Source organism: Leuresthes tenuis, unplaced genomic scaffold (genome assembly GCF_036924035.1).
Source record: "Leuresthes tenuis unplaced genomic scaffold, fLeuTen1.0.hap1 SCAF_17, whole genome shotgun sequence".
Lineage (NCBI taxonomy): Eukaryota > Metazoa > Chordata > Actinopteri > Atheriniformes > Atherinopsidae > Leuresthes > Leuresthes tenuis.
Window position 1 is genome coordinate 7,039,728 of NW_027325371.1, and position 27,278 is coordinate 7,067,005.

Below are 27,278 nucleotides of genomic sequence, written 5' to 3' on the forward strand. Positions count from 1 at the left end.
GTCCAGGTTCTGTGCTCCGTGGGGACTGCTGGTGGCCTCATAACTGAGCATAATACATGTAAAACCTGTACCATATATTTTTCATGTTCACACACACACACATTCGTTCAACCAGTCACATACTTGTTATACAGTTGCTGTGTTGTTCTGTTGTTCAAACCATCCTTATCCACAGTTAAGTTATATGTACTTGCTGCTGGTGTTATTGCTGCTTGTGCTTTTTTTGGTGTTGTTTTTTTTCTCTCACTCTCTTTGTGTTTGTCTACAAAAAGAACACAGCTTATGAATGCAGTGAATTTAATCACTTAATTTATCATAAAGTATACAACATAAGGCATTTTCCTGTATTCTAAGGACTCAGTTCATGTCTGTTGGCTCATATACGTCTGAATTTATCCTTAAAAATATCTCAGATTCAGTTTATTAGTAAAGAGTAAAACTCACTTAATATGTATTATGTTACTGTATAAAATATCTGCTGAAAAGAAAAGTTAGACAAACATCCCAACAGTGGAAGCAAGCATTTATTCAAGGCAATGGCAGGAATTATACAAACTAAAAATAACTTTTGGGTGTCCAAAAATCGTATAAAATACAGCAGTTTTTCCACAATAGCGACAGTTCATTCCAATTTAATTTGCTCAGATAGTTTGGATCTGAGCCTGCACTTTTTCAGCAGATTAAAGATATTGTGTAATAAATGAATGCTTCAATTTCAGACATTATCTTCAACAGATGCAAAACAACAAAGAATAAGTGCTTAAAAATCTATTCATCAGTAATCCATCTGCATAACTTACAGGTGCTTTTCTCAACATGTGCAATATCTGCTTTATCTTTGACTGAGACCAGGAAGACTGATTTAGTTTTGTTAATCTGATTTTGACAACAGATAGTTGCCCCCCCCCCACACATCTTTGTAACTGTTGTCACGATACAACAGTCAATGCACAACAATAATGGGGAATGATTTAGCTGACAGAATAAGTCTTTATTTAAGACAGAAGCAGCTTTTCATTTGCAGTCGGTGACAGTTGATTTTACAGGTTGATTTAAATAAATGTTATTAAACAGGAGGTGCTTCTCAAAGTCAGCGGAGCTTCCTTGGTAAGATGGCTCCTGCCAAGTCGTGGCTTTCTTAGGCTTTAAGAGTCAGAAAAAACCCCAATAGTGCTAATGTTTGGGCACACAGGAACAACCACGGCTGTTAAAGAGCTAGTAGCTGTTAGCTGACTATGTAACAGTCATTCATGTTGGCAAACTACACTTTTCTGTCTTTTGTTGGGGCACAATGTGAAGAATTTTACCAGAAAAACTAAATGACATTAATTTAAATGCATATGATTGTGGACATCGAGCCGTTCACTTTCATTTACACGTTTGGTCTGTAATAAACAGACTATGCCCGGCGAATGCTCTTTTTTTGGGGGATGGAAAAGTTGCATGAACTGCTCTGCATGCACTCCATACTGTACATAGACAACCATTATTTAAAAGCAATGTTGGCTCAATATGACTACGACGTTTTCTACTTGAATGTGTGAAAAACGTAGGGATCCGTTTGATGCTAAAGCTGGTAGTTTGTTTGCTATTTCTTGGCACATTGGTGCAGCAACTCTTCAGAATCCACTGCATGGAGTTTCATACGTCTGTCTGAGAGTACAGTAACTCTGCGAGGAATGAGTGGACTTCCAGTCGGCTCACGTAGGAACACCCACATAGGTGGAAACAAGGCATTAGGGCGTTGTCAGACCGTAGCGTCACTCTGACTGGCCTTTTGGCACACTGACTGACTGCTGTCATGTGTTAATGTGACATTAACAGTGTTATTTTTCAAGTTTCAATGCTTGACAAAATTATAGACGAACAAACACCATGATGTGTGAGTTTAAACGCAGGTTTTTGAGTAGTATAAACACTATAAACCCTGCCTAAGGGGCTTACAAGTGAGTGGACACTTGTCTTGGAGTACAAAGCGTCTTAGGTGAGATCTGATGAAATGCCACCGTTAAGGAGCTTTTCTTGACTTTGAGAAGCACCTACGTATTGCTATAAGTAAATCTAAAGAAGAGGGGGTTGAACAGATGTCAACGTCCAAATAATTTTGCTCCAACTTCATCAACTCAGATGTTTCAGTTTGTTGATTCATGCAGAGTGTCTCGCAAATCAAATAAATTCCAGAAATTACTATTTTATATTTACAAAATTCCCTTTGAGGCTGTTCTAACAAAATCCATTTAGCTTCTGACAAAACAAGTCAACATTTGGTCTACATAAGCAGTACAGGTAACAGCATTTTACTTGTTAAATAACATTAATATGTGGAGCATATAGCAGGAAACATTATTTTGGGAAACAAAATAAATAAATAGATAAATAAATAAATAAATAAATAAATAGAAATCATCTTTTTTGTAGCAGCCACACAAAAACCATCAACATGGCTTTTCGAATCTAGATCTAAACCAGAAATAAATGTTTGTGCTCAGGAGGAAAATCTAAACATTTGACTGTGTTTTTTCTCGTATAGTGCATTCTCCTTAGACAGCTACTCTGGCATTGTCAGGCAGTATTACTTTAGGTTAGATACATGTCACATTCATTCTACTGGAAATGTATACTACAGTTTTATTTTAGCTCAGAGGGAGTTCAGTGTTTGGGTGTTAGGCTAAGCTGGGAGTAATTCAGTTCTGAAGAAACACACTGCAGTCCAGTTTTGTTAAGGTGATGATGGAATATGTCTTTTTTCCGGTTGTGGTCTCTAAACGTCACGCTAACGGAGGAGAAAAAGAAACTGACTGAGCCCCAGCTGACAAAAAGAAAGGTTGTCAAAACTCGTGTCTGTGATACATGTCGGGATCGTAGTATTTGGTGACCACCACTCTGTTGGCAAACTTGCGGCCGGTTAGAGCTTGCATGGCTTTCTGACAGTCTGCAGCAGAAACGTACTCCACAAAAATCTGAAAGGAAAAAAAGAAAAATGTATGCATATATTGAGCTTCCTTACATATTCTGCAAGCCTTGTACCGTAGGCCTGTACGCTCCCTGGACGGCTTACACAAAGAAGAGATTTATGCTTCATCCACAGTGTTTTCCAGTCCTCATGAAACCATTTGAAAATCCCTGCTTCTTCTTCTTGATTTAAAATAGGGTTTTGTAAAGTACTTCTAAGCAGTCAGCAGTCGGATTGCTCTCAGAAGGCTATGTTCGGACAGGCAATGATGCGGAGAAACACTGATGTTCTTCGGTTGAGAAAATAGTGACAAAGGAAAGAAGTGCGAGCGGCCGCAAAAGTGAGGTGGTGTAACGTTCACTGAACTCCTCCCCTATTCTCCAAACCGAGAGCACGCTGATGGCCGTTTACTGCAGGTGAGACACTGACTAGTCATAAGTACTTAACAAAACCCCAATTAATGGCAAAAAAGAAAGAAAGAGGACATATCTCCTTAAAAAAAGTCCCCAAAAATCCTGTTCTGCATCAGCGCTGCTGAAATTTGTGCACACTTTTCATCCCTTCATAAAGTAAAGTGCAAAAAGGTTCGAACAGAAACAGTTAAAAATCAATTATTTCTGAGAGTTATTAGAAATGAGTCGCTGGTTTTGCTGGTGAGTCTGACAAAGTACCGCGCAGCCGCCTCCCTAAGCTTCTCTGTGGGACCAGGATGAGCCCCGAAACAAAAAGGAGCTCTTAAATATCACGTTTATACGCCATTAAGAGCAGATTTAGGCTATTTTCCACATCAAACTTTATTCAGGGACTATTTTTGATGATAATTTACTCTTTTCACCACCGACACCCACCATGTTTATTTCACACTTGAAAGTAAAAAGCCAAACATGGCCCAGTTCAGTAGTGAGTGGATGCTAATTCCTTCTAAAATTGTGTAATGAATCCATGTTTTCACCTTTCCGCAGCCAGGGACTTCCACACCATCAACGGGTCGGGGGATCTCGATGGAGCGGACGTTTCCGTACTTGCAGCACTCCTCACGGATGTCCTCCAGGATCTCCTCGTAGTCCTCGTCGTCCACCAGCTCCTCCGGCATCACCATGTTGAGAAGGCACAGCACCTCTGTAGGCATGCCGGAGTTCTGCAGCCTCTGAAGCCCGGGCACCTGTAGCGTCACCGGGGTCTCTATGATGGAGGTCTGCAGGTGAAGGAAGGCAAGGCACATGAGCTTATGCATATATGTCAAAATGAAAGTCATCTATAGGGCCAGCAGAAGTCAATATTCTGAAAATGAATTCCCTTAAAGCTTGTTTCTGCCTCTGCAGCATCACTGGAGTTAATTCATATGTTGGAAGCAGTTTTCAGTTGGTCGATTAAACACAGTGTATGCAGGAGGCTGAGAAATACTGTTTTTGTTTCAGCCATTTTGCCAAAGCTGATGAGTTTAAACACCAAAATACTTTGAGAACAAACTTTGAGCCTGTTGATTCGTTTGTTGTTCAAATGTACGTTGGGACTGTAGTCTCCTAAAATGTGTCATGTTCATGCACTGTTTATCAAAGAAACAAATTTTGTAGCACATATGCTAATACATTTGAAGAGTACCAGAGCTGCACAAGAGATCCAACTGAGAGAAAGAAATGGGACTTTTCTTTGAGTCAAACAACGAAGAAGTAAATGGTCTTCATCACCACTTACATCTTAGTTAAACTTAACAAAGACAGCAAATAATGCTAAACTCAAACTAACTGATTCCACCATCGTATACCACCAAAGGTATAAACTCTGACTGAAAGTAAACACTCACAGGATTGGCGTTTTTAGCTCCAACGCTCGCCCTCTGGACGATCAGCTTTTTGTCGCCCAGCTGCATCCCATTGAGCCCAGCCACGGCCTGATGAAGAGCAAACACAGACCTCTGACCAGGAGAGCAAACAGCTGATGATCTAATCACACAGAAACAGTGAGGCACTGTTACCTGATCAGTGGCACTGATGTCCACATATTCACAAAAGGCGTAACCTTTTGACAGCGATGTGGCACTGTCCTTCACCAGATTGAAGGCTTTGAGCGGCCCGAAAGACGTCAAAAGCTCCTTCACCTGCAAACAAGAGTCAGACAGCCAGAGCTGAGACTGAGAATCACCGTCAACGTGAATATGTTCGTCTACTGAGTGAATTCTAAATGTCCATTTGACCCTCACAATTAGTTTAACCACTTGAACACTGGAAATAAATGTAAATGTGAATAAATACAAAGTTCAAGTAATTTATACACACTGTATGAAGGTATGACATCTTGTAGAGTTCGCATTGCTTTGTTGAGGTGAAAGCAGTGCAAGAAATTTGCCCTTATTATGCAATAATCCTAAGGATTATTTTCTCAATTTAAATCATTACTGAGTTTAACGAGAAAAAAGAAAACAAGAAAAGGTGTGAGTCAAAAGGCTGGAATCATCCAATTTTGGAGTATTTTTACTTCATATTCGGTGACGGTGCTCGTTGGTAAGTAATTAATGCTCTCAAGTCATATCAGGAGTGAAGTTGAGACATATTTATAAATATGTCAAGGGAAAAAGAAAGTACACCCACCTTCAATTCTAATGTTTATTCATGTTATCTGGTCCTGACAAGATTTCAAAATTAGGCTAAAAAAAAAAAACCTCAGATGACCAACAAAACATGATATATTACACTGTCATTAGTTGTCAGTCTTACTTATCGTTGTGGAAGACCTTTGGCCCATTCTTCTCTCCAACGTTGCTTCAGCTCATTGAGGTTTGCAGCAGTGGTTTATGCACAGCTCTCTTAAGGTCCCACCACAGCATTTCTATCAGACTGAGGTCTGGACTTTGACTGGATCATTGCAACACCTCGATTCTTTTCTTCTTCAGACATTTTGTTGTAGATCTGCAGCTGTGTTTGGGATCATTGTCCTGTTGATGACCCAGTTTCAGCCCAGCTTTAGCTGTGGGACAGATGGCCTCACATTTGACTCTAGAATACTTTGGTATCCAGAGGAGTTCATGGTGGACTCACTGACTGCAAGGTGCCCAGGTCCTGTGGCTGCAGAACCAGCCCAGATCATCAGCCCTCCACCACCGTGCTTGACAGCTGGTATGAGGTGTTTGTGCTGATATGCTGTGTTTGGTTTCCTCCAAACGTGCTGCTGTGCATTATGACCAAACATCTCCACTTTGCTCTGGTCTGTCCAAAGGACATTGTTCCAGAAGTCTTGTGCTTTGTTCAGATGCAGCTTTGCAAACCTAAGCTGTGCTGCCATGTTCTTTTTAGAGAGAAGAGGCTTTCTCCTGCAACTCTAACAAACAAGCCATCCTTGTCTTTTTCTAACTGTGCTGTCATGAACTTTAACCTTTAACATGCTAACTGAGGCCTGTAGAGTCTGAGATGTAGCTCTTGGCTTTTTCCCCTTGGAGTGAACCTGCTGGGACGTCCACTCCTGGGAAGATTGTCAGCTGTCTTGAATGTTTTCCACTTGTGAATAGTCTTTCTCTCTGTAGAATGATGGACTCCAGATAGTTTGGAAATGGCCGTATAACCCTTCATCGATTCATGGGCAGATTCTCTAAGATAATTGCTGATGTCTTTCCTCCTTGGCATTGTGTTAACACACCCCTAAATGCTCCAGACCAGAAAACTACCAAAACTTCTACTTTTATAGACATTCTCACACTTACTGATGATCAATTAATCAGGTTAATTTGATTAGCCGCCGCTGGCTGCTACTTACCCTCTTAATTCCTATGAAAGCTGTAAAAGTGAACTTAGTTTTTCACACACTGCTCATACATTTTGGTTTAGTTATTGTTCAGTAAATAGTAACACGCTGTCAAGCATTCAAGTGTTGTTGTTCATCTGAGATTGTATTTAGCTCATTTTATTTCTTTTTTATTACGTCCTGATGCATATAAAAATTCATCTTAAAAAGAAACTTGCTTTTCTTTTTTACACGCCTGTAGATGTATCATCAAAATCACAATACCAGAGATATTTGGAAGACAAGCTGAGCAGTAAATGGTGTTAAAAATCATCTTAGTTGGTGGTTTTCATCTTTCCTTCCACCTAAAAACACGTCAACACATCATCTTCTTACCTTAACGTCAAAACCTAAATAAACCCCTGTCCCACATAACCTTCCCCTCCAATAACAACCACCAAATCTTAATGATCAGCAGTCCTTCACATAAGCTACCCGGGTCCTAAGCGCGCTTCAAAAACATGATGGGAGAGAGAAAGTAGCCAGTAAGGGAGCCAGCTGGCTCGCAGTGTATCCGTGTGTGGACCAGAATGTCTTACTTGCCTTGTGTTACATGTTGGCATGGCAGCAGTAGATGAGTACTACTGAACAAATTATGAGCGCAGACTTAACGATCTTACAGGCCCCTAGCTGGGGACAAAGTGGGGGGACAAAAATGAAAGAGCTGTGAGTATCAACGCAGTGGAAGTGACTGCAAGTATTCATATAAATGAGTCAGTGAATAATAGAAACATCAGGCTGCACGTGCTCTGCTAACTATGAGACAGAATGGACAGTTAGAATTAAATTATCTGCTTTTCAGTACAAACATTTACCACCTCAGAGTAAACTGTAGCTTGTGAAAAAACATTCCCTCTTTCTCAAAGGAAAAGTCCACCTTCGATTTTCACCGTTAAAAAAGCATTTCTGGAGATTTTCCTGACTTTTTGGGGGTTTAAATCTGCGCACGAAGCTTCTCAATCACAGCTTTGAGGGGAGGTCTGAACTTCTGTTGGTACTTATGGTTCACAAAGCATGTAAAGAGGTCAAATCTTTCCCTTCAAGAGTTATTTGTTGTATATCTGCTGTGTGTCACATCAGGAGGGTGTTGCTTCAACTCAAACCAAACGAGAAGGACTATACTGTGTAATAACACTGCTAACGTTGTGTCATTCAGACATAAACATGTAGATACCTCGTGGACTGCTGCTGTTAGGTGCTGGATGTGCTAAATTTTCCAGATGTTTGGTTGTTAAAAAACACAACTGTTCACTCATCTTTGTCCTGATTTCTACTGTATCTGTGTCTCTGAACTAATGTATAAGTATGAGTACACTGAAAGTGACTCAAATTTAGCCAATAAAGCATATTGTGATGATGAAATGTGCCTCCATCAGGACATCTTGGTTTTTTAGTTTGACCAACAGGCCAAGACTTTGTCACTCATGTAGCAGCATTACAATCGCATCTTAACTTCTGATTTTCCACCTGTTGTGGGGCAGTTTGAATACCTTTAATACAGGAAGACAGAAAAACATTTCAGAAATATCAAGACATTAATCTGCACAAAGCGGGCTGAAGAAGAACTGAAGATGTTACATATACGGTGTGTGAAAATGGGGGCAACTGCACCCCTAACGATCATATAAAGCAGCAAAAAAGCAACAAATCTTGATGCTTTTATCATGTTTGACTGATAAATCTCATTTTCAATCAATAACTGATTCAATCAAGTTAAAAACTCAATGCAGGAGGGATCATATGATGGGAGGTGGGACCACATTTGCTTTAGAAACGGCAAAAAACAACAGAAAAAAACCCAGAAAGGCAAATAAGAGCTCATCAAAAACACATTTCTTTCTTTTTTTTCTATTTTAAAAGTTTCTTAATGTGGACTTTTCCTTTGAAACAGAAATAAGTATGTGTCACTTCATCTGATTTTCATGTAAATATACTAGACTTTGCTTACCTTTCTTAAATCAGTATGCTTAGCATGAGAAATGTATCATCACTGAATATCCAAATATGATTAATGAGGTACTGACTGTTTCATAGTGATTCAGCTAAATCAAAGCTGTGCTATCATGTTCAAACTATCAGAATCATATCCACAAACACAAGACTTTAAAAGTAATCCAGCATTATATTTCCTGTGTTGTTATTTTTGCTTTTACTGTGCAAATACTTCACTCTGTTTCTGTCTATTACACATACTTAATTCAGCTATTTTGGCTCCTACGTGAAGTCTTATTACATGTTTAATTCTTGATGTCATAAAGACACTTAAACCAAACTTTGGGCAAGTTTCAATGTATCAAAAACCACAGCATGTGAGAGAAAAGTGAGTCAACATGAGTGCACCTGCGCAGTCTGGTGTCAGTTTAATACCTGGTCATCATTAAGGTAGTTAGGCAGGCCTCCTATGAAGAGTTTGTGGGGGGAATCTGGAACGACTGTGGAGACAACACCTACGCATCAACAAGCAAAGAAAAGAAATTAAAATCACATGACAGAACGGGTTATTTTGGGGGTAGAAAAGGCAGCAGAAACAGACCTGGGACGTGGAAAGCCGGCTGCTCTGAAATTCCGGGTAAAGGCCGATAGTCGTGAGGTCGTCTGATCTTCAGCGACTGACCCTGGAAAATGATTCCATCGAAGGCCATCGCCTGCGTCGTCTCATCTACAGATCGAAACTGGACAGCAAAGTCACACTGAGACGTGACGTACACGTATGATACATCACTGTTTTCAAAGGAGATGCTGTGCAAAGTGTAGATAAAAACCAAATGAAACCAAGTGATTCTATTGTTTGTTTCTTTTTAAAGCTTCATTTAGAACTTTATGGAAGCAGCACTTTGAAAAAAAAGCTTTTCAGAACTGAGGAAATCGAATGTGGGGACAAATGGAACAGCAAGCCGGTAAGTTAGGCTCCAGAACTCTGATTAATGTGGAAAATGTGGTTTGAGCTGTGGAAATATGCAAATCCGTCACTGAAATGGACGTCGCCTGGATGGCGATGTGTGTAAATATTCATGCCAAGTGCACTAATGCATCAATCAGCACACCATCACAGATGTGTGTCAGGCCTTGGTCAAAATACCTGTTGGTCTAAGCACCGCAGCTCTGGTCTCAACCCCGTTTGGAAGGGTGGAGACTTAGCAAGTGCTCAACCCCGCCCTTTTGGTGAGGTCAGCACCTAGCAGCAGATGCTAGTGAACAATGCTTTTTGATCAATAGTAATGGAACAAGTGAGAGATGTGGTCAGCAGAGCTCAACACTCAATAAGCGTTTAGGAGCTGAGGACACTCACTGTTGAAGCTTTATCAGGTGGAATTCTTTCCCATTCGTGCTTGATTAATGACTTCAGCGCACTTTTGCTCGGGCCCTGAGTAACCAGCGATGTTTCTGTGTGTTGTTAATGTACGGCTTTTGCTTTGCAAGCCAGGGTTTTAACTTGTGCTTGTAGACGTGGCGACTAACTGTTTTCCGAAGCGTTTCTTGAGTCCAGGTGGTAACATTTGATCACACAGCGGTTCACAAAGTGGTGAAGCTCGCCCCATCCTTGCTTGTGAACGGCTGGGACTTTCGGGGATGCTCCTTTTATACCAAATCATGACGTCCACCTGTGTCGAGTTAACCCGTTCACTTGTGGAACGTTTCAAACACTTTTTTGGAACGTGTTGCAGGCATTAAATTCAAAATGAGTCTCAGTTTGAACAGTAAATATCACGTCTTTGTAGAGTATTTCATTGAATATAAGCTGAAAAGGATTTGCAGATCATTGCATTCTGTTTCTATTTACGTTTTACACAATGTCCCAACTTCATTTGGATTTGGGGCCTGTGCAATAATAGGTCGTCTTTGATATGTTTTCAATCAAATAAAGAGATATCAGTTGTTTTCTTTTCACTTGCATTTCACAACGTGTCCCAACTGATAACGCTGAATGCTAAGAAGAGAGCTGACCTGCAGTTTAAACGGCTCTTTGATTCATGCTACAGCGAGCAGTTAGCAAAGGTTAAAAACTGTCATGTGATCAAACAGTTTGATTTCAGCTGTTTCCTCTTTTTTAATCACAGTTCAAACGTTTCTCATCCGTCTCGTTTGTCATGTAAAGGTGCAGTTGTAAGAACTGTTCCTTGGCAATAGATGGAAAAGGGTTGAGACAATTTCTCACTCTGAACTGAAAATGTTGCAGCTTTACACAGTTTAAAGCTCATTTTAAGCGACTTTAAAAATGTATAACGTCACAGCTGATAGATTTGATTTGAGTTATTCCAGACTTTTGACACTTCCCACCCTTTTAAGCATAAATCATAAAAATGGTGATTTATTTATCTCCTTTTCTTTATTTTCCTTTTTCTATACATTTTCCAGCTCCCAACTCCTGAAGAAGTTTAAAACATCTCCAAACATGTTTTAAAACACGATGAACGGACCACACCATGAATCTTGTGCACCAGTACATCCAACTGATTGTATGAAATTAGAAGGAGAAATATTTCTAAGAGAGGAAGCACCCTTTGATGCTAATAGATCCGTCCATCATGAATTCTGGAGGTATTTTCTTCTCTTACTCGTCTCACCTGCTCTTTAAAGCATTTTCTAAAGTGGTAAAATTGTACCCAGTCGTTTTGGACACCCCTGAAATAAAAACACCTACCTCTAAGAAAGCAAAGTTTTTATCCTGATTAATCTGCACTGCGAGAACAGGGTTACTCGGGGCTTGTGAGAGACCTGCGAGCCGCATCTGAGCGTTGAAGAACTCCGCCATGGACTCCTGCAGAGACAGAGATCACAAAGTGTGACTGGAGACTCTACACAAACACATCGCTGCCCTCTGCATGCGTTAGCCATCACCTCAGTTACTCCAAAGGGGATATTTCCAACATAGAGGCGTCTGGCTTGTCTTGTCATCTGACTTCCAACTATGGGCACTTGTGTCGGTGCTGCAGCCACTCCAGTGGTGGTGGACGTTGCCAGCAGAGCTATTGTTGGAATCTGACCGGCCGCTGACGAAACATGAAGCAGATAAGGTTTCGCTTTAGGCTGCAAACCAAGTCATTATATAAGGACACCACTAACACACTGTATTCAGAGGAAAACTGCTGCAAATTTAACTGCAAAGTGTAAAAAATGTTGTTTTTATGAATCACAAAGAGCACATAAAACCTTTAAAGCTGCGTACAACACCTGAGCCTTAATAAGAAAATGCATGTAATATGTAATCTTAAACCTAATAACAGTATCACACCCACAGCTGTCATCCATGCCCTTTCTTAACCATCTTATCTTGAACATTTCCAGATGATACCTAAAGATTTTCCCCTTCAATGGAAAATCCTGAGCCAGGCTTTGACTTTTATGACCAGGTTTATGACCAGATCATAGCTTTATCTGCAAATGTTGACGTGATCTTTCCACAAAGCACCCTCACGAACTAAGTAAATAAATACATGACAAATTGTGAAACAAAAATGGCCACAATGGAATAGAGAATGAGATTTAGGTACACTGGAAACATGTGCAGTTAAATGAATTAAGAGCACAGCAGTGCAGTCAGATGACTGAGTCTTAACAGAATAAACTCAAGCAGTTCTGAGGACAGGACTGTCGGGTACCTTGCATAGCTTTATATTGCATTGGTGTGATGTGTTCAAAGCCAGGAGGAGGCACGTCCCAGTATTTGCAGGTCCTTTTCTTTCTGGTACGCCTCGGAGAGTGGCTAAATGCAGAAGACAGACAAATAAAGCTCAGTGAAACATCCTTACTGTGTCTCAGCTTTTTAAATCAACCTTTTAATGTTGCTATGGCTACGTGGCCCAAGTCATTATTTGAAACATCAGGACAACGACGCAGCACAGAAATAAAGTTGCATTTAGTTTGGTCGATGAAAACAATCGGTTGCAGCCTCTCAGATGAGCAGATTCTCTGTTTTTCTGTGACGGTGAAGTGAATTTCTTGAATTTCCCACAGAATAAGTCATCTGAGGACGACAGCTATCCGACATTTTTTTAACTAATATCAGCAATGAAAAGAACAGTTTTATTTTGTAAAGTTCTTCTCTATCGCCTTACTTTGTTGGTGATGTTTGTTTCCTCAAATCTCCCCCTTCCAACACTTCTCCTGTGTGTGAAGTGTCCCATGATATTTGCACAGGTTATAACAGTTTAATTAAGGTTAAAACCGGTGGCCACTTTTGTGCATGTGGACGCCAGTTGCTGGCATGACTCAAACAAAAATAAAATTACTTAAGTTTCAAATTTGACCGCAGCTAATGCACCATCAATCATTTTCAGCTTCTATTAGTTATTCCCCATTATAGAATACTGTATATGCAAACAAACAGGGCTGAATAAATTAGTTACTGATCATTTGGACTTTGGGGTCATCAGTCAGAATAAGAAGTATATCTTTACAGGAAGAACCCTCAGTTCAAGTTCATTTCAAAAGTCTTAGTTAGGAACGCAGGAAACCTATATTTAGACGGCTTGTGATGCAGAATTAATTCAAATAGGCTCCGAAGCAAATAAATAAATAAATAAAGTAAGGGGGAAAATCTATTTTCTATATTAACCACAAACCAAAGGTGCATTAAGAGGCCTGAGTCGGTGCCACTTTCAGATGAAATCCCACCAGGTGAAGCTCACCTGTGCTTCTTGTGGTCCCGCGAGGAGCTGCGGCGGTCACGGCTCTTCTTGTCCCGGCTGCGGCTCCGTTTTTCTCGGCTGCGATGCTTGTCGCCGCGGCCGGGAGATCCGCTGCGACTCCGCTTTTTGTGCCTCTCCCTTTCTCGCTCTGAGGTAGAAGAAAACAGCAGCAGGACAAAATGTTACTGTGTTTTTTTGCCTTTCATCCTGCTGTCTGGAGTTTTAACATCTGGATTTGTCACAAAGCATCAGTTTCTCCTTATTATTAACAATTTTAAGACTTAATGTCATATTGGGTTAATCAAAAGATGTTGATTTTATCATAACAGTAAAGGAGCAAAAGAGACTTAATTCCTTATTTTGCAGTCAGTGAATTATTTTCGGTCAAATTGTTGCTTAATTACCTTGAATTTTTATGTTTAAGATTGATAAAACTCATTACTGAATGATGTTTTTTTGGATTATCAGACATTAAAATACAACATCTGGCAAAAAAAAACCAAAAACAAATATGACACAAAAATGTAATTTTATAGGTTCAACAGAGGAATTAAATATAGAATTATGAACCAAAAATGACTGTGGACATTAGCTCGTCCCTTTCAGTTATCTTTATCTGTTTCATTGGTATTTTCGTACCATGGTTTGTAGCTGAAAACAGGCACTTCTATCCCACCTTCATCATTACACACTCTGACACTCTTTGTGTTGCAGCTCAGACCTTTTAACAAATCAATAAAAGTTACGAGTTCATTTCACATTATTGTATGTTTTTTCCATTAATTAATTCCATTAATAGATGAATGGTTCCAAAGGCCAAAGATATTTAGTCTTTCTCTGTGTTTGTGAAAAGTTTGTTTAACAAGGCACCACATCTATGAAAACAAGTACTTCGAGGAAGCACTTATTCTGATAATTACAGATATTTAAGATTACGAGACTTACCTTAAACTGGAAGATTGTCATGTAATTAGTGTAAAAAACTCAGAAATCATCATATAGAAATTTATTTTAAGGCACACCGGTCGTGTTCAAATGTTTGGCTACGTCTGAGGGGGATTTTTAGGATTTAAAAATGACTCATTTAACTAGATTTTGTTGCCTTTTTAGGAGCAAGGCTGGAGAGAAGAAAAGAATTGTTACACAACAAGAGCAGAAACTTTAAAAACTTTAACAAAGAGTAAACAATATAATTTAGCTCCGACTTGTTCTTAGAGTTATATTTCTGTTGCTAACAATAACAATCACAGCAAAGTTGATTCATAACGCCTGAATCAGAGCGATCACTGGATCGGTTTGTAAATGACTGATACAACAAAACAACAAATACTCAAACTAAGTCACATTTGGCCTTTGTTACAGTGCAAAGAGTCTTGAGCAAACACTCATTTCTTCATATTGCCAGGAAAGATTTATTGAAGCATTTCAACACAACCTGAACCCTCTGAGACAAGCTTTCTGTCATTTCTTTAAGGAGTCTTCAGGAATAGTTCTCCAGGCTTCTTGAAGGACATCCCAAAGCTCTTCTTTGGATGTGGGCTGCCTTTTGTTCCGTTCTCTGTCAGATGATCCCACACTGCTTCAGTAATGTTGAGGTCCGGGCTCTGGGGAGGATTCATCCCTCCATAAGACCTGTTGCCACTGATTTTCAGTCCACCTCTTGTGTCATTTGGCATAGCTCAGCCTTTTCTCCCCGTTTCCCTTCCTTAAGAACAGCTTCTTGACAGCCACCCTTCCATGGAGACCATTTCTGATGAGGCTTGGGCCAACAGTAGATGGATCAGCTGAAGGTCCAGATGCATCTCTCAGGTCCTGTGTCAGGTCTTTGCTGGATTTTTTCCTCTTTCTTAAGGACATCACTTTCAGATACTGGTCATCTGCTGTAAATAGTTTTGTTTTAGGCCTGACACTTCTTCTTTTGTCCTCCACTTGTCCAGTTTCATCAATCTTTTTAAGGACACTCTGCACACCATGCTGAGATATGCCAAGTTTTAAGGTAATAGCTCTTTGGGAATCACCTTGTTGGAGCAAAAATACTATTTTCTGTCTGTCAAACTGTGTTATCTTTGCCATTTTTCAGAAGAAATGGGAACAAATAATGAGTCGTAACAACGGGCTGCTGGTAATGAAGTGCCTAAAGATACAATTAAATTTGGTTCTTTGTTAAGTGTGTCGACACAACACTGGTTCATCACTTGAGTTAAATGCCTTTTTTATGCTTGAATGATTCACAGGTCAGTCCTCAGTGGCTTCAATTAAAAACAAATCCCTCTGACAATGGTTGGGTACAAGGATTGGACTGAAAATGAGTGAAAAAGCAGCCAATGTCTAAAGAAAAAACTTTTAAAGACCTTCAGAAAGCCTGAAGAACTAAAAGATTACAGAAATGTCTGGTTGCGTGGAAGTAAAGTATAAAGAAATGAGGGCTGGAACAAGACTTTTACACACTACTGTATTTCAATTTTTTCATTTCAAATGATTATTCAAATATTCAATACAAGTGTAATCATCATCATCAATCATAATAAAAAATAACAGTTTTCTTTGCTGCTGTGTGAAGGTTTCAGTGGGGATGCTGGAACTGAGGTGATTAATTTAAGTAACTTTCATTGATCCAATACTGATTGATAAGGGAGGACCTCATCATATCATCATATGGAGTGAGGTTTGAGAGATAAATTCGCATTTTGCCGTCTCGCGCAGGTGAATTCACACACCGGCTCCTGGACTGCGTTCAGAGCTGCTCGATAGATTTAATGACGGCTGTGCGGAGGCTGCAGAGCGAGGCTGAACTAACTATTAATTATGTCAACATAAACAGGGTAAACAAGCTGAGTCATAGCAAGAAAAGGCGCACGCTAAAGTTACTGTCAAGTCTGGGTTATTCATTCATAAAAAAGACTAACGAGCTAACGGTACGCACCAACGTACGCTGCTAGCTTGCAGACCTAACTGGGGTACAGACAGACAGCCAACACTCACCTTGTCGATTCTCGCTCAGCTGCTTCTCAAACTCCTCGAAATCAGACATTGTATCGGTAACACTGCAGTGGGGAAAAAAACGACTGCGGCTCTGAAGTGTCTGGTACAGGAAAGATGAGGCGAACTGTCCGCTATGTCAGTTAAAACCTCCGCGGAGTCAAAATGAACACAGCACATCCGGTTATCCTTCACAGTAAAAGCCACAGAAACCTACCACGGAATCTAGATGAACACACCACATCCGCCTTCACACAGTAAAAGCCTCAGACGTTACGGTTTGAGAAAACGTTTTAATACACAAAAATCACAGTTACATTATAAACTAAATAAGAAATATTATTAAAAAAATTGAAGAATAACTCTTCAAGATACATACATTGTGTAACGGCTGAAAATTTGATAAATCTTTTCATTACAAATTGAACTGCCTCATTTCTTGTTTTGTCAATTAACCCTTAAGTCGATTAAATCTGAATGAAATAAAAGTGTTTTACTCAGTTTGCAGCTCTAAATCAAAATCAGAGACATGCAAGCCAAAATCTGCCTGGACATCATCTTAATCAAATCACGATAATCAGTGAAAACAGACATCAACAAAATAATAATAATAAATTTCTTTGTGAACACACACACGCACACACACACACACACACACACACACACACACACACACACACTTATGTTCACAGCTTTATTGGGTTCTGCCACTGATGTACTGCATTTCCTCACCTATAACCTAAATCTAACAATCACATCTGAATGTCAAAAGCTGAATCCTGAGTTTAATTCTCGACCCTCAAAATAAAACAAACCAAAAGTCAACTGAAGTGAAATAAATTGGAAACACAAATTAAACTTGTGGTGGTCCAAAAATAAAGGACAACTTTCTCCATAACCCACTAAAATGACACATCTTGAATTTATCAGATTGAGTGATCAAATACATCATCTTACCCAAAGCTTAACCTCTCTTTCCCTCTCTTCTCACCCTTGTTTCTTTCTTTTATTTGTCTTTTTATCTCCCCATTTTCCCCCTCAACCAGACCTCACTCTTTATCTTAACCATACTACGTCTAATTTTCCTAACCTCAGTCTCGCCTTACTCCAACACAATTCTCCTGAGTCAGTCCCTCAACGTACAACAGCTTCCAGGTACCCAGGGTTTTGACCTGATCTTGAGTGACCAGCACACCTTTAATCTTTAATCTTTAATATCGAGAAAATTTAGACCCACACTAAGCATAAAAATCACAGCTGAATGCCTTAACCTGCCAAACCCTGAAACCAACTCTTGCTTACCAACATAACAGGATGTGTGCACATTCTGGGGGCAAAAATGCTGTTGGTGTTCATAAACTTCTTCAACAGATATACAACTTAACTGTTTCGAAACAGTCTACCATTTCACTGGCCAGGATTCACAATCTTGAACAAAATCAGCACAGCACTGCTTTTTGTGCTCTGGTTAAGCATGCACCTGTGTGAAGATCATTAGCAGGCTTCTGGTTTTTGGACACCATGGTTACTTAAAAACACACACACACATTTCTGTGTCTATCACTTCGTAGAACAGCACAAAACCAAGTCAAGGCTTTACTGACTTAAAGCCAGCTCATTGTCTCTATGTGTACTTGTACACAAAGACTATGTTGTATAAATTTGATCATCTGCTTCAGTTTGTGGGGGTCCACAGAGATGCAGAAACTGTCAATTTAGCCTGTGGGGTTCTGGGGCTGTTCTCACTTAATCCAAAGGGTGGCAGGTATCCGTCAGACGGACTGTGTGAGCTTTGCAAATAGAACAACTACGCAGGGCCTAAGTTAGACTACACATAATGGGGGAAATTAACTGGAGACTAAATACCATATATCCCTAATTAAGTGTTGATGTGGATGGCACCCTGTATAAAGATGGTCATGGCTTCTTTATATGTGCATGAAACCACATTCAGTACTGTGTTTACCCAGTTCAGAAATGGAAGCTATTTAATCCAACCATGAGTTTATCACATTGGTCTACTTGTTATATAAAAGGACAGTGATATAAAATGCAGACTTTGACATTCTATCAGCAGACACAGAAAAATACAGTATATGTGGATGCATTTGTGCAACTTAGCTTACAATATAAGATCACTGTGCTTGAATGAAGCCCTCCTGCAGCCAATTTAAGCCCCTCTCCTCCCAGTTTGTCACGACATACATATCATGTTGACAACATACACGGAAAATAACTGACTCAGCTGTGCTGCTATTAAAAGACCTCAAATCCCAAAGTATTGCTGCTGCTGGCTGGCTGGCTGTCATGTCGGAGGAGCTCTGCTGAGGCGTGCAGCTACTGTTCCTCAGAAGAGGAATTAAAACAGACTACCTGCAGAGGCCGAGAAGCAGTAAGTGGTGGCTGCTGATTCATTTATTACAACATTATGGTTGAATGTATCATTCTCTATTTATTGATTTGTTCTTTTTAATCTGCCAGTGACTCATTCAAAATGTATAAACTAAAAAGTAGGGATGCTTTCATGTTTAATTCTACACCGAGAACAGAATGGCATAGAGAGTGCTCTATTATTTCCTGACCATGTTGAGGAATAATGTGCAGAGTACACTGTGTCATTGAGGGTTGCAGGCTCTATTTTAGTGGCAGTTTATATTTAGAAGCCTCTTCTTGGACAAACAGCCGGTGCTTGGCATGGTAAACCTAAACCAAAAGGTTATCTTCAGTTGGATGGTTGGTGTGAGTGTTGGTTTTTACATTCAGATGACAGAAAACTGGCACGGTCAAGAAAAATAGCATTAAGTTGTGGTGGATGGACTCTGAGATAGCGGTCCCCCCCAGATACGAACATGAAAACAACCCCCATTTCCTCTGGTTTATCAGCACCACCCCAAGCCTAAAATAGTCTTTGTATCAGTTTTACACAGTTATCACAGTCATTTTTTATACCTTTGTAGATTTTTTTTAACTTTATCTCTCTTCAGACATTTCAAATTCATTTGTGGTTTTTGTCATTTTGTCTATTTTCATCTCTCTGAGATAATTATTTACCTCACTGAAGTCATTTTGCATCTCTCTCACTGTTTCATGTCTTTCTGTATTGATTTTGTGACACTTTGGCATCAATTTTCATTTCTATGTGGTCATTTTGTGTCTTTGAATCATTATTTTTTGTGCAGTTTAGGTTTTTTTAGTCTCGTTGTGACATTTTTTCATCTCTGCAATCATTTTAATTTCTTTGTAGTTGGTTTGTAAGCATGCATTTGTTTTGGGTCTCTGTGTTGTATCTTTGTGGTCTTTTGTATCTTGGTTTTGTGCGTTTGTGTCGTCAATTTTTTTTTTTTTGGTTTTGTAATTGTTTTATTCTCCATTTCTTAGTAGCCGTTTGGGTCTCTTTTCTCAGTTGTGTATTCTTGTGTCACACTGTGGTATGTGGCCGACTGGTTGTTGAGCATTTCTGGGGTTGTTTTGTGTATCCCTGGTTACTCTTTGTATAGTGTAGCTCTTTTACATTTTCAGACATGTCTTTGTGTCTCTTTGCATTTGTTTTATATTTCTTTTTGTTTCTTTTGGAAGTTCATGTCTCTTCTATGTCTAGCCCTGAGCTTGAGGGTTCATACAGTAATGTAGACACAGACACACCTCATAAAATGAAGACTAATATGTGGAAAGCTGAGAAATATTAATGATGATTTCAAAAGCTATTTCTACAAATTGTAGCTTCACTTTAATGAACTAAGGTGGTGATTTTACCCTAGGAAACTGTAAGATTCAAGTACTGCATGTATATTGACACGTAGTGGATGTACACATATAAACACTGATAATGTGCTCTAATTGATCCTGTCTTTATTCTAATTCCTGGTGAAAGAACATGTTTTAAATGCCTTCTCTGTCTTTGTTTCAGAACCATAAGAACTAATAGTTAGATAGAAAAATGGTTATAGAGGATAAGATGGATTCCAATGTAACAGAGCAGCAGAGCCTCTGGGTATGACACGCTCATTCAGTTGAAACAAAGAGTGTTTGACATCATCTCATCCCATCTGCATCTCCAAAATCCAATTAATTTTCTCTAAAGATAGTATGTTTACATCCTGAAACATACTTTAACACAAGAACCTGTTGACTAACCATGACTGTTATGACGATAACATCAACACTGATAGTTATAAAGTAGTTGTGTTTTTGGATGAATAGTTTAAACTGTTTACTGTCTTATTTTTTCCTGCTGCCTGTTTAGCTTAGCTCAAAGAGAAGAAACATTAACAAATTCCACCAGTACGTTCAAAGCCCACTTAAATTTTGTTTTTATAAGGATTGAATAAAGGCTAAGAAACTTGTTAATTGGTTAACTTTAGATTTACTGGTGAACTGGTTTTATCAGAGCCTGTTTAATTGTTTTACTTAGTCTAAGTTAAGCTAAACTAAGCTAAGCTAAGCTAACCAGCTGCTATCTGTTAGATGTCTGTGTTTCTATCATTTTAGCCTGGTTCCTCAAAAAAAATTTAACTTTTTCTTGAACGTTTTTGACAAGCATCTTCAAAGATATTCCCCTTGACTTTGTTCCTGCATATTTACAATGAAATCAAACCATTTTTTTGGCATATCCCTCAGGATATGGACCCAACGTGGACCACTACTATCCTTCTGGTGCCCTGTGTGGTTGTTCTGACAGCTGGATTTTTCTACCTCTATGGTGCAATTATCAATCTGTTGTCCAAAACATCAGTACGCAATAAGGTGGTGGTTATAACCGATGCTTTGTCAGGGCTTGGAAAAGGTAGGTCATCATTTAAGGTGAAGTGTTTCGCAGAATCATTGAGCATGACTTGATTTCTCAGTTCCTCTATGTCTTGTGTGAAGAATGTGCAGCAGTGTTTCACAAGGGAGGGGCAAGGCTGATCCTCTGTGGACAAAGCTGGGAGAAGCTTGAAGAACTTGCTGATGAGTTGGCAAATGTTTCCGATCCAACAGCAGTAAGTATACGTGACCTGAGGCAAGATTTCAACTCATACATTACTGGATTTGTGGAAGAGGTGCTCAGTGAAGTGAAAGCGCCGTTGCTGCACTGTAAAAATAATGTTCCATTAAGAGTGACAGGTCTTATTCTTTCACACATATTTTCGCAAATCAAATTGGAAGCAATAAAAGAGCCAGAGGAACTTACTTCATTCACAGACTGTCTCAGTGACAATTTCAATAAATATGACAAAAAGTTAAAGTTAAATTAAGTTCTGCTTAAATAATTATCTTAATACATTTTACCAAAACATCACTACAACTCTGTTAGCAATCCCCATAGTAAGTGCATTCTTTTTCCATGAAATAAAAGAGGAAACATTCTACAAAAGTGAGGGGAAATCAGCACATCGCATACAAAGATTTGCAGATCTCTTGAACCTCTTTGACTTTCTTCCTCAGACATTCCCCCCTAAACTGGTACTGCTGGACTTTGGGGATATGGACAGCATGCCCGAGGCCATCGCAGAGATCCTGGAGTGTTACGGCTGCCTGGACATTCTCATCTTTAACAGCAGCATGAAGGTCAAAGCTCCTGCACAGAGTCTGTCTCTAGAGATGGACAAGCTTCTGATGGACAACAACTACTTTGGGCCCATCACACTGGCTAAAGGTAGACTATTGGAAGTGTGAAAATCCATTTTTCTCACTTTGAAAATGTGACAGTGCTGGTGGCTTCTCTGTTTCAGGAGTGCTGCCCTCCATGATCTCAAGGAGAAGTGGTCACCTGATCCTGGTGAACAGCATCCAGGGGAAAATAGCCGTGCCTTTTCGCACAACATGTAAGTTCAGAGATTTATTAAGGAAAGTAGATAGGAGTTTTCTAATTCTTTCAGTAGGCAAGTGGAAAAGGAATGAAGGTCTTTGACCTCAAATTTTGTGAAAGTCCTCTGGATTTCCTCCACCTTCCCGTCTAATACATTTGACATTAGGCATATACAACACATTTTATGCAGTCGAGTCTTCTTCTCTTTGGGCAAGCAGTTTTTTCACTTTAATTTCAATTACTGTTTGGTAAGGTTAAGGCCTTACATCTTAGGTTTTGAAACCTAATCAATGACTTCTGCCTAACCTTAAGTGGTTTGCCTTACAAAATCAGAGATTTCGAGTAGCGCACTCCAACTCTCCCCTCCAACCACTTTATTCTTGCTCCAGAACGCCATCAGTGCATTTGTTTTGGGTGCATAGAATTACCTCAGAATAAAAACAGGCTTAAACCCTGTGTTCCAGATGCAGCCTCTAAACATGCAGTTCAGGCTTTTTTTGATTCCCTGAGAGCTGAAGTGGAAGAGTACAGCATCTCCGTCAGTACCATCAACCACACCTTCATAAGCCGATCTGCTTCTGAAATGACGCCTTCTAAATCCCTCTGGTCACGTGAGTAAAATCTGAGAAAACACAACATTTAGTAGCCAAACTGGCTTAGAGGCTAAACACAGTACCATGCAAAACGTCTTTATATTCTGCTTCCAAGCAGCTGAAGTTTCTTGTAATCTTTTAAAGGGGTCTTCATCAATAGTTCTCCAGGCTTTCTGAAAGTCTTTAACAGTTTTTCTGTGGACATTGTCCAGTCCTCGTCTCTGACCATTTTCAGAGGAATGTGTTTTTTGTTTCAGCCACTTAACACTGACTTATGAATCATTCAAGCATTAAAAAAATGCCTCTAACTCAAGGGATGAACCAATGTTGTGTCTACACGTAACAGACAATTTAGAAAAGAAGGTATTACATATTGTATCTTTAGGCACTTTGTTTCTCACAGTCACAAAGACATTTGTTCTCATCTAATTATTTGTGTGTATTAAAAAACGGCAGACAGAAAAGGTGATTCCCAAAGAGCTATTACCTTAAAACTTGGCATATCGCAGCATGGTGTGCAGTGGGTCCTTAAAATGATTGACGAAACTGGACAAGTGGAGGACAAAAGAAGAAGTGTCAGGCCTAAAACAAAACTATTTACAGCAGATGAACAGTATCTGAAAATGATGTCCTTAAGAAAGAGGAAAAATCCAGCAAAGACCTGACACAGGACCTGAGAGATGCATCTGGACCTTCAGCTGATCCATCTACTGTTGGCCCAAGCCTCATCAGAAATGGTCTCCATGGAAGGGTGGCTGTCAAGAAGCTGTTCTTAAGGAAGGGAAACAGGGAGAAAAGGCTGAGCTATGCCAAATGACACAAGAAGTGGACTGAAAATCAGTGTCAACAGGTCTTATGGAGGGATGAATCCTCCCCAGAGCCCGGACCTCAACATTATTGAAGCAGTGTGGGATCATCTGACAGAGAACGGAACAAAAGGCAGCCAACATCCAAAGAAGAGCTTTGAGATGTCTTTCAAGAAGCCTAGAGAACTATTCCTGAAGACTCCTTAAAGAAATGACAGAAAGCTTGTCTCAGAGGGTTCAGGCTGTGATGGAGAATAAAGGTGCTCAGACCAAATATTCACTTTCAAGCTCCTTGGAATTATACAAACTCTGTTTTTGCATTATATGCTGTTTTTCTCAGTTATGTTTGCATGTTTTTCAATAAATTGTTGCATCTATTTCCCATTTTCTTTGGTATGTCTTCAATAACGTCTCCTCTCTCTGCAGTGTTGTACACTAAGAAGCCGCTCGGCGTTTCTCCTGACGAGGTGGCTGCTGAGATCGTGAAAACTCTAAACAACAAGAGGAAAGAGGTGCTCATTGCTCCGTCACTCCCCAAGATGGCCATATATGCCAGATCCTTTTTTCCCAACGTGTTTTTTGCTGTGATAGCTGCGGGAGTGAATAACTCTGCTTCCTCTGAGAAGATGTAAGATGTTGCCTGCTTGCTCTGTGAAACAAACAATAAATCGATGCAAAAAATCTAATTATATTATCTATAATGTGTTGTTTGTGTGTGAAACTGACAGAATATGTACCCCAAAAACCTGTCCACATAATCTGATTAATCCTAAACTAGTTGGAAATTTGCTCCACTGAATATCAGCTCTGTTGTTGGCTTGTTTTCCTTGTTTTTATCAAACTGCTGTAGTTTAGTCTTTATTATTTAATTACAAAAGCACCGCTTTAAATAAAAGATGTGAAACTGAAAAGAAATGTAATTCCTCATATTTGGAATAAATGTTACTTTTTGTGAAGTTTTTCAGTTGATTTAGACTTAAAACTGTTCAATCATGTATTTAATAATGAAACTGAAATGAATGTTTGGGGTCAACAGGGACCCAAAAACATGTGGTTAATACAGCCACGACTGTGTGAATTAAACATTTTTTCTCAGTCAGTCTTTTGTGTGTGGATCTAAATGTGATGTTAGTAACTTTGTCTGAAACTCTAAAACTTTAAAATGATTACTTTTGTTTTATCAATCAACTTTTCTGAAAAAGCTAAATAATTCTGACACCTAGAATTCTCCTTTTATATAGTTGGTTGTGGTTTTTCTATTGTTTCCCCGTCAAAAAGAACATCTTTAAATGTCAAATATGTTAATATATTTGGATAATATCAATACAAATAATGCAAATACATTCACAGGCTTCTCAGCTTTCAATAAAGAAAGAATCAATAAAGAATATCATAATCCAAATGTTTGACAGACTTTACTTTGCAATGATGCTGTCTATTTTGAAAGTACCTTTTCTTGATGGTAATACCTTCAATACATATAGAGTTAGATACAAGATTTGATACAAAGTAAAAACAATTTTTTTAATTAACCAGTATGTGTAACAAATCCACATGTCTTTCAAAAACTTTAAACCCAACTTCGAAACGAGTTAAAAATGGTTATAAGAGTTTTTAAATACTATAGGGACAGAAATTTAGAACATTTTTAAAGTTCCAATACTGAAATCTTTATGGGTGTCAAACTAAAATGATGAATTTGAATAAATAAATACATTTGATTTGAATGTTTATGGAGAAAATAAACCCCTAATTTTAATTAAACCGGCAGATTTTGTTGCAAAGTCAAAATAACAAATGTTGTTATCTGGCGCCCTCTGGTGGACCTAGTAGAGAACGACTGTGTGTCTATATGCAGTTGTATCGTATTCACTCTGACGCTTACACACTTAACCAAAGGGTGTCACAAACCAAAGTGCATAAACTTACAAGGCTTGGCGTCCCCTGGGTGGAGGGAAGGAGCGGACCGGGACACGCCCCCGGGTGGAGGGTGGCATTAAGTTTGATCTCACAACCCCAGCAGTTGAAATCATTCACCCAACAGTCTGAGCAATTCTTCCAGACACTTATATAAGCTATCTTACATCTTTTCTCTCTGTACTTTAGATTTGACCAATAAAATACAAAAATACATCCCTTTACATTTTTTTTTAACATATTCATGTTATTGACACTCCAAACCTGGATCCTTTAAAACCACAGTTCACAAACCACTGGGTGACATCAAGGTGGTGACTTCCGTTTCTGATCATAGCTAGAAAAGATGATTTCAGTGTTTTCAGCAGTTGGCTGTATGGTGACTCTTCTGTGGGGTGGGAGCGTGCAGAACAGCCTTCTTTCCCCTCACACTAATGGGAGCCTTCGGCGTCCACGCTATTCTTGCCGACTTACCTTTTATTCTTCCTCGAAGGCCTTTTGACAGACATTTTAAACATGTCACATTTATTTTTATCTGTCTCATTTTATTACCGTTAAATAATCATGGGAACTGTGGTTCTGCAGGAGAGAAAGGAGTTTAAACAGCGATTGCCTACGTGTCTCTAAGTCTAATTGAAATGAATACAACACGTTCACAAAATAAAAACATGTATATTTCTACAAGCATCAAATAATGTTACAAAACCTCACAGACAGAACAACAAACCTTAAACAATCACTTAAAAAGTCGACATAAGCTATGTGTTTGGGTTTACGTGGAGAAAGCGAAGCGTCATGCTGCGGCTCCACCTCCACCGAGTGAGTGCGCGCTCCCGCGTGTAGGGGCATACAATTTCCAGTGGGAATAACATTGGCATAACATGGCACTACACCTGCGACTCTTCCGTTTCGGAGTGGACTGATGACGCAAAAGCAAACCCAAAATATAGCCTACATATATAGCCTTATCTATGACAAAGCTGATTTAGTTCATTATCTAACCCATGATATATTCAAGTGGACCATGTAATCCAAGTAATAGGTGGATTTTTTGTGCTATTTTAATTCAGTTTAAACTATTTAAACATTTATTATATTTGCAATCCTTCCCAGCTGTGTCTCTAAGAGTATTCTACAGTATCATAGTCTTTTTTTGGCCCTGAGAGGTACATTTCCACTGGTGCAGATGTTATAAGAAGAAAACAGAATGACAAAAAATAAAAACCACGTCCCATAGTTTCCAACTCTGATAATTTACAAAGTTTCCTTGCTCAAAGAAAAACATGACTAGTGTAAATCCAATGTTAAAAGAAGAGTTTCTGAATAAACTTTCCCTGAAGTAAAGAAGCAACTGGACTGAATAATAATAATAATGCTGTGTTTGATTATCACCTATCATCGTGTTCATTAAGTGACACCGTGACATTTTCTGGTTAAATTTTTAATTAAAATACGAATTTATCCACAGATTAAAAATGAAAGGCAGAAAAAGCAAAATGTAGCTACAATCAGGCACCAATGATACATGTTATTTCATAATTTTAACAATTGCGATAACGCAACAATAACATTATTTACTGATCATTATTTAATATTTATTTATTCAAATGAAGACATAGGTAGACCGAAGCAGCCCACCAAAGACATTCATGGATTCTCCATAGCAGATAACTGAGTAAAGACCAAAGCTGGTCTTATCCCCCTCCCATCCCCTCCCCCCCATCCCTAATGATACTCCTCTCAATACCTCACAAGAACTAAAGAGTTTTTAAAAATTGCAAATGTCCACAGGGGAATAAAACAAAAAAAACAAACTAAATAAATTAATTCAGTCTGAAA

At 39.1% G+C, this 27,278-nt stretch overlaps 2 protein-coding genes across 2 annotated transcripts; one reads left to right on the forward strand and one right to left on the reverse strand.

Moving 5' to 3' along the window:
• Nucleotides 1-507: 507 nt before the first annotated feature.
• LOC140273700 (splicing factor U2AF 65 kDa subunit-like) lies at nucleotides 508-16,484 on the reverse strand. The gene is made up of 11 exons (XM_072369347.1): nucleotides 16,339-16,484; nucleotides 13,357-13,504; nucleotides 12,328-12,431; nucleotides 11,567-11,718; nucleotides 11,370-11,486; nucleotides 9,261-9,399; nucleotides 9,095-9,174; nucleotides 4,929-5,051; nucleotides 4,758-4,844; nucleotides 3,906-4,148; nucleotides 508-2,960 (listed from the first exon to the last, which is right to left on the reverse strand). The coding sequence occupies exons 1-11, from the start codon at nucleotides 16,385-16,387 to the stop codon at nucleotides 2,829-2,831; spliced, it is 1,374 nt and encodes a 457-aa protein (XP_072225448.1). The 5' UTR covers nucleotides 16,388-16,484; the 3' UTR covers nucleotides 508-2,828.
• Nucleotides 16,485-20,181: 3,697 nt separating this feature from the next.
• Nucleotides 20,182-24,785, forward strand: dhrs7ca (dehydrogenase/reductase (SDR family) member 7Ca). Its single transcript, XM_072368561.1, has 7 exons — nucleotides 20,182-20,326; nucleotides 20,953-21,118; nucleotides 21,202-21,314; nucleotides 21,760-21,970; nucleotides 22,047-22,139; nucleotides 22,588-22,734; nucleotides 23,949-24,785. The coding sequence occupies exons 1-7, from the start codon at nucleotides 20,273-20,275 to the stop codon at nucleotides 24,152-24,154; spliced, it is 990 nt and encodes a 329-aa protein (XP_072224662.1). The 5' UTR covers nucleotides 20,182-20,272; the 3' UTR covers nucleotides 24,155-24,785.
• The last annotated feature ends 2,493 nt before the right edge of the window (nucleotides 24,786-27,278 follow it).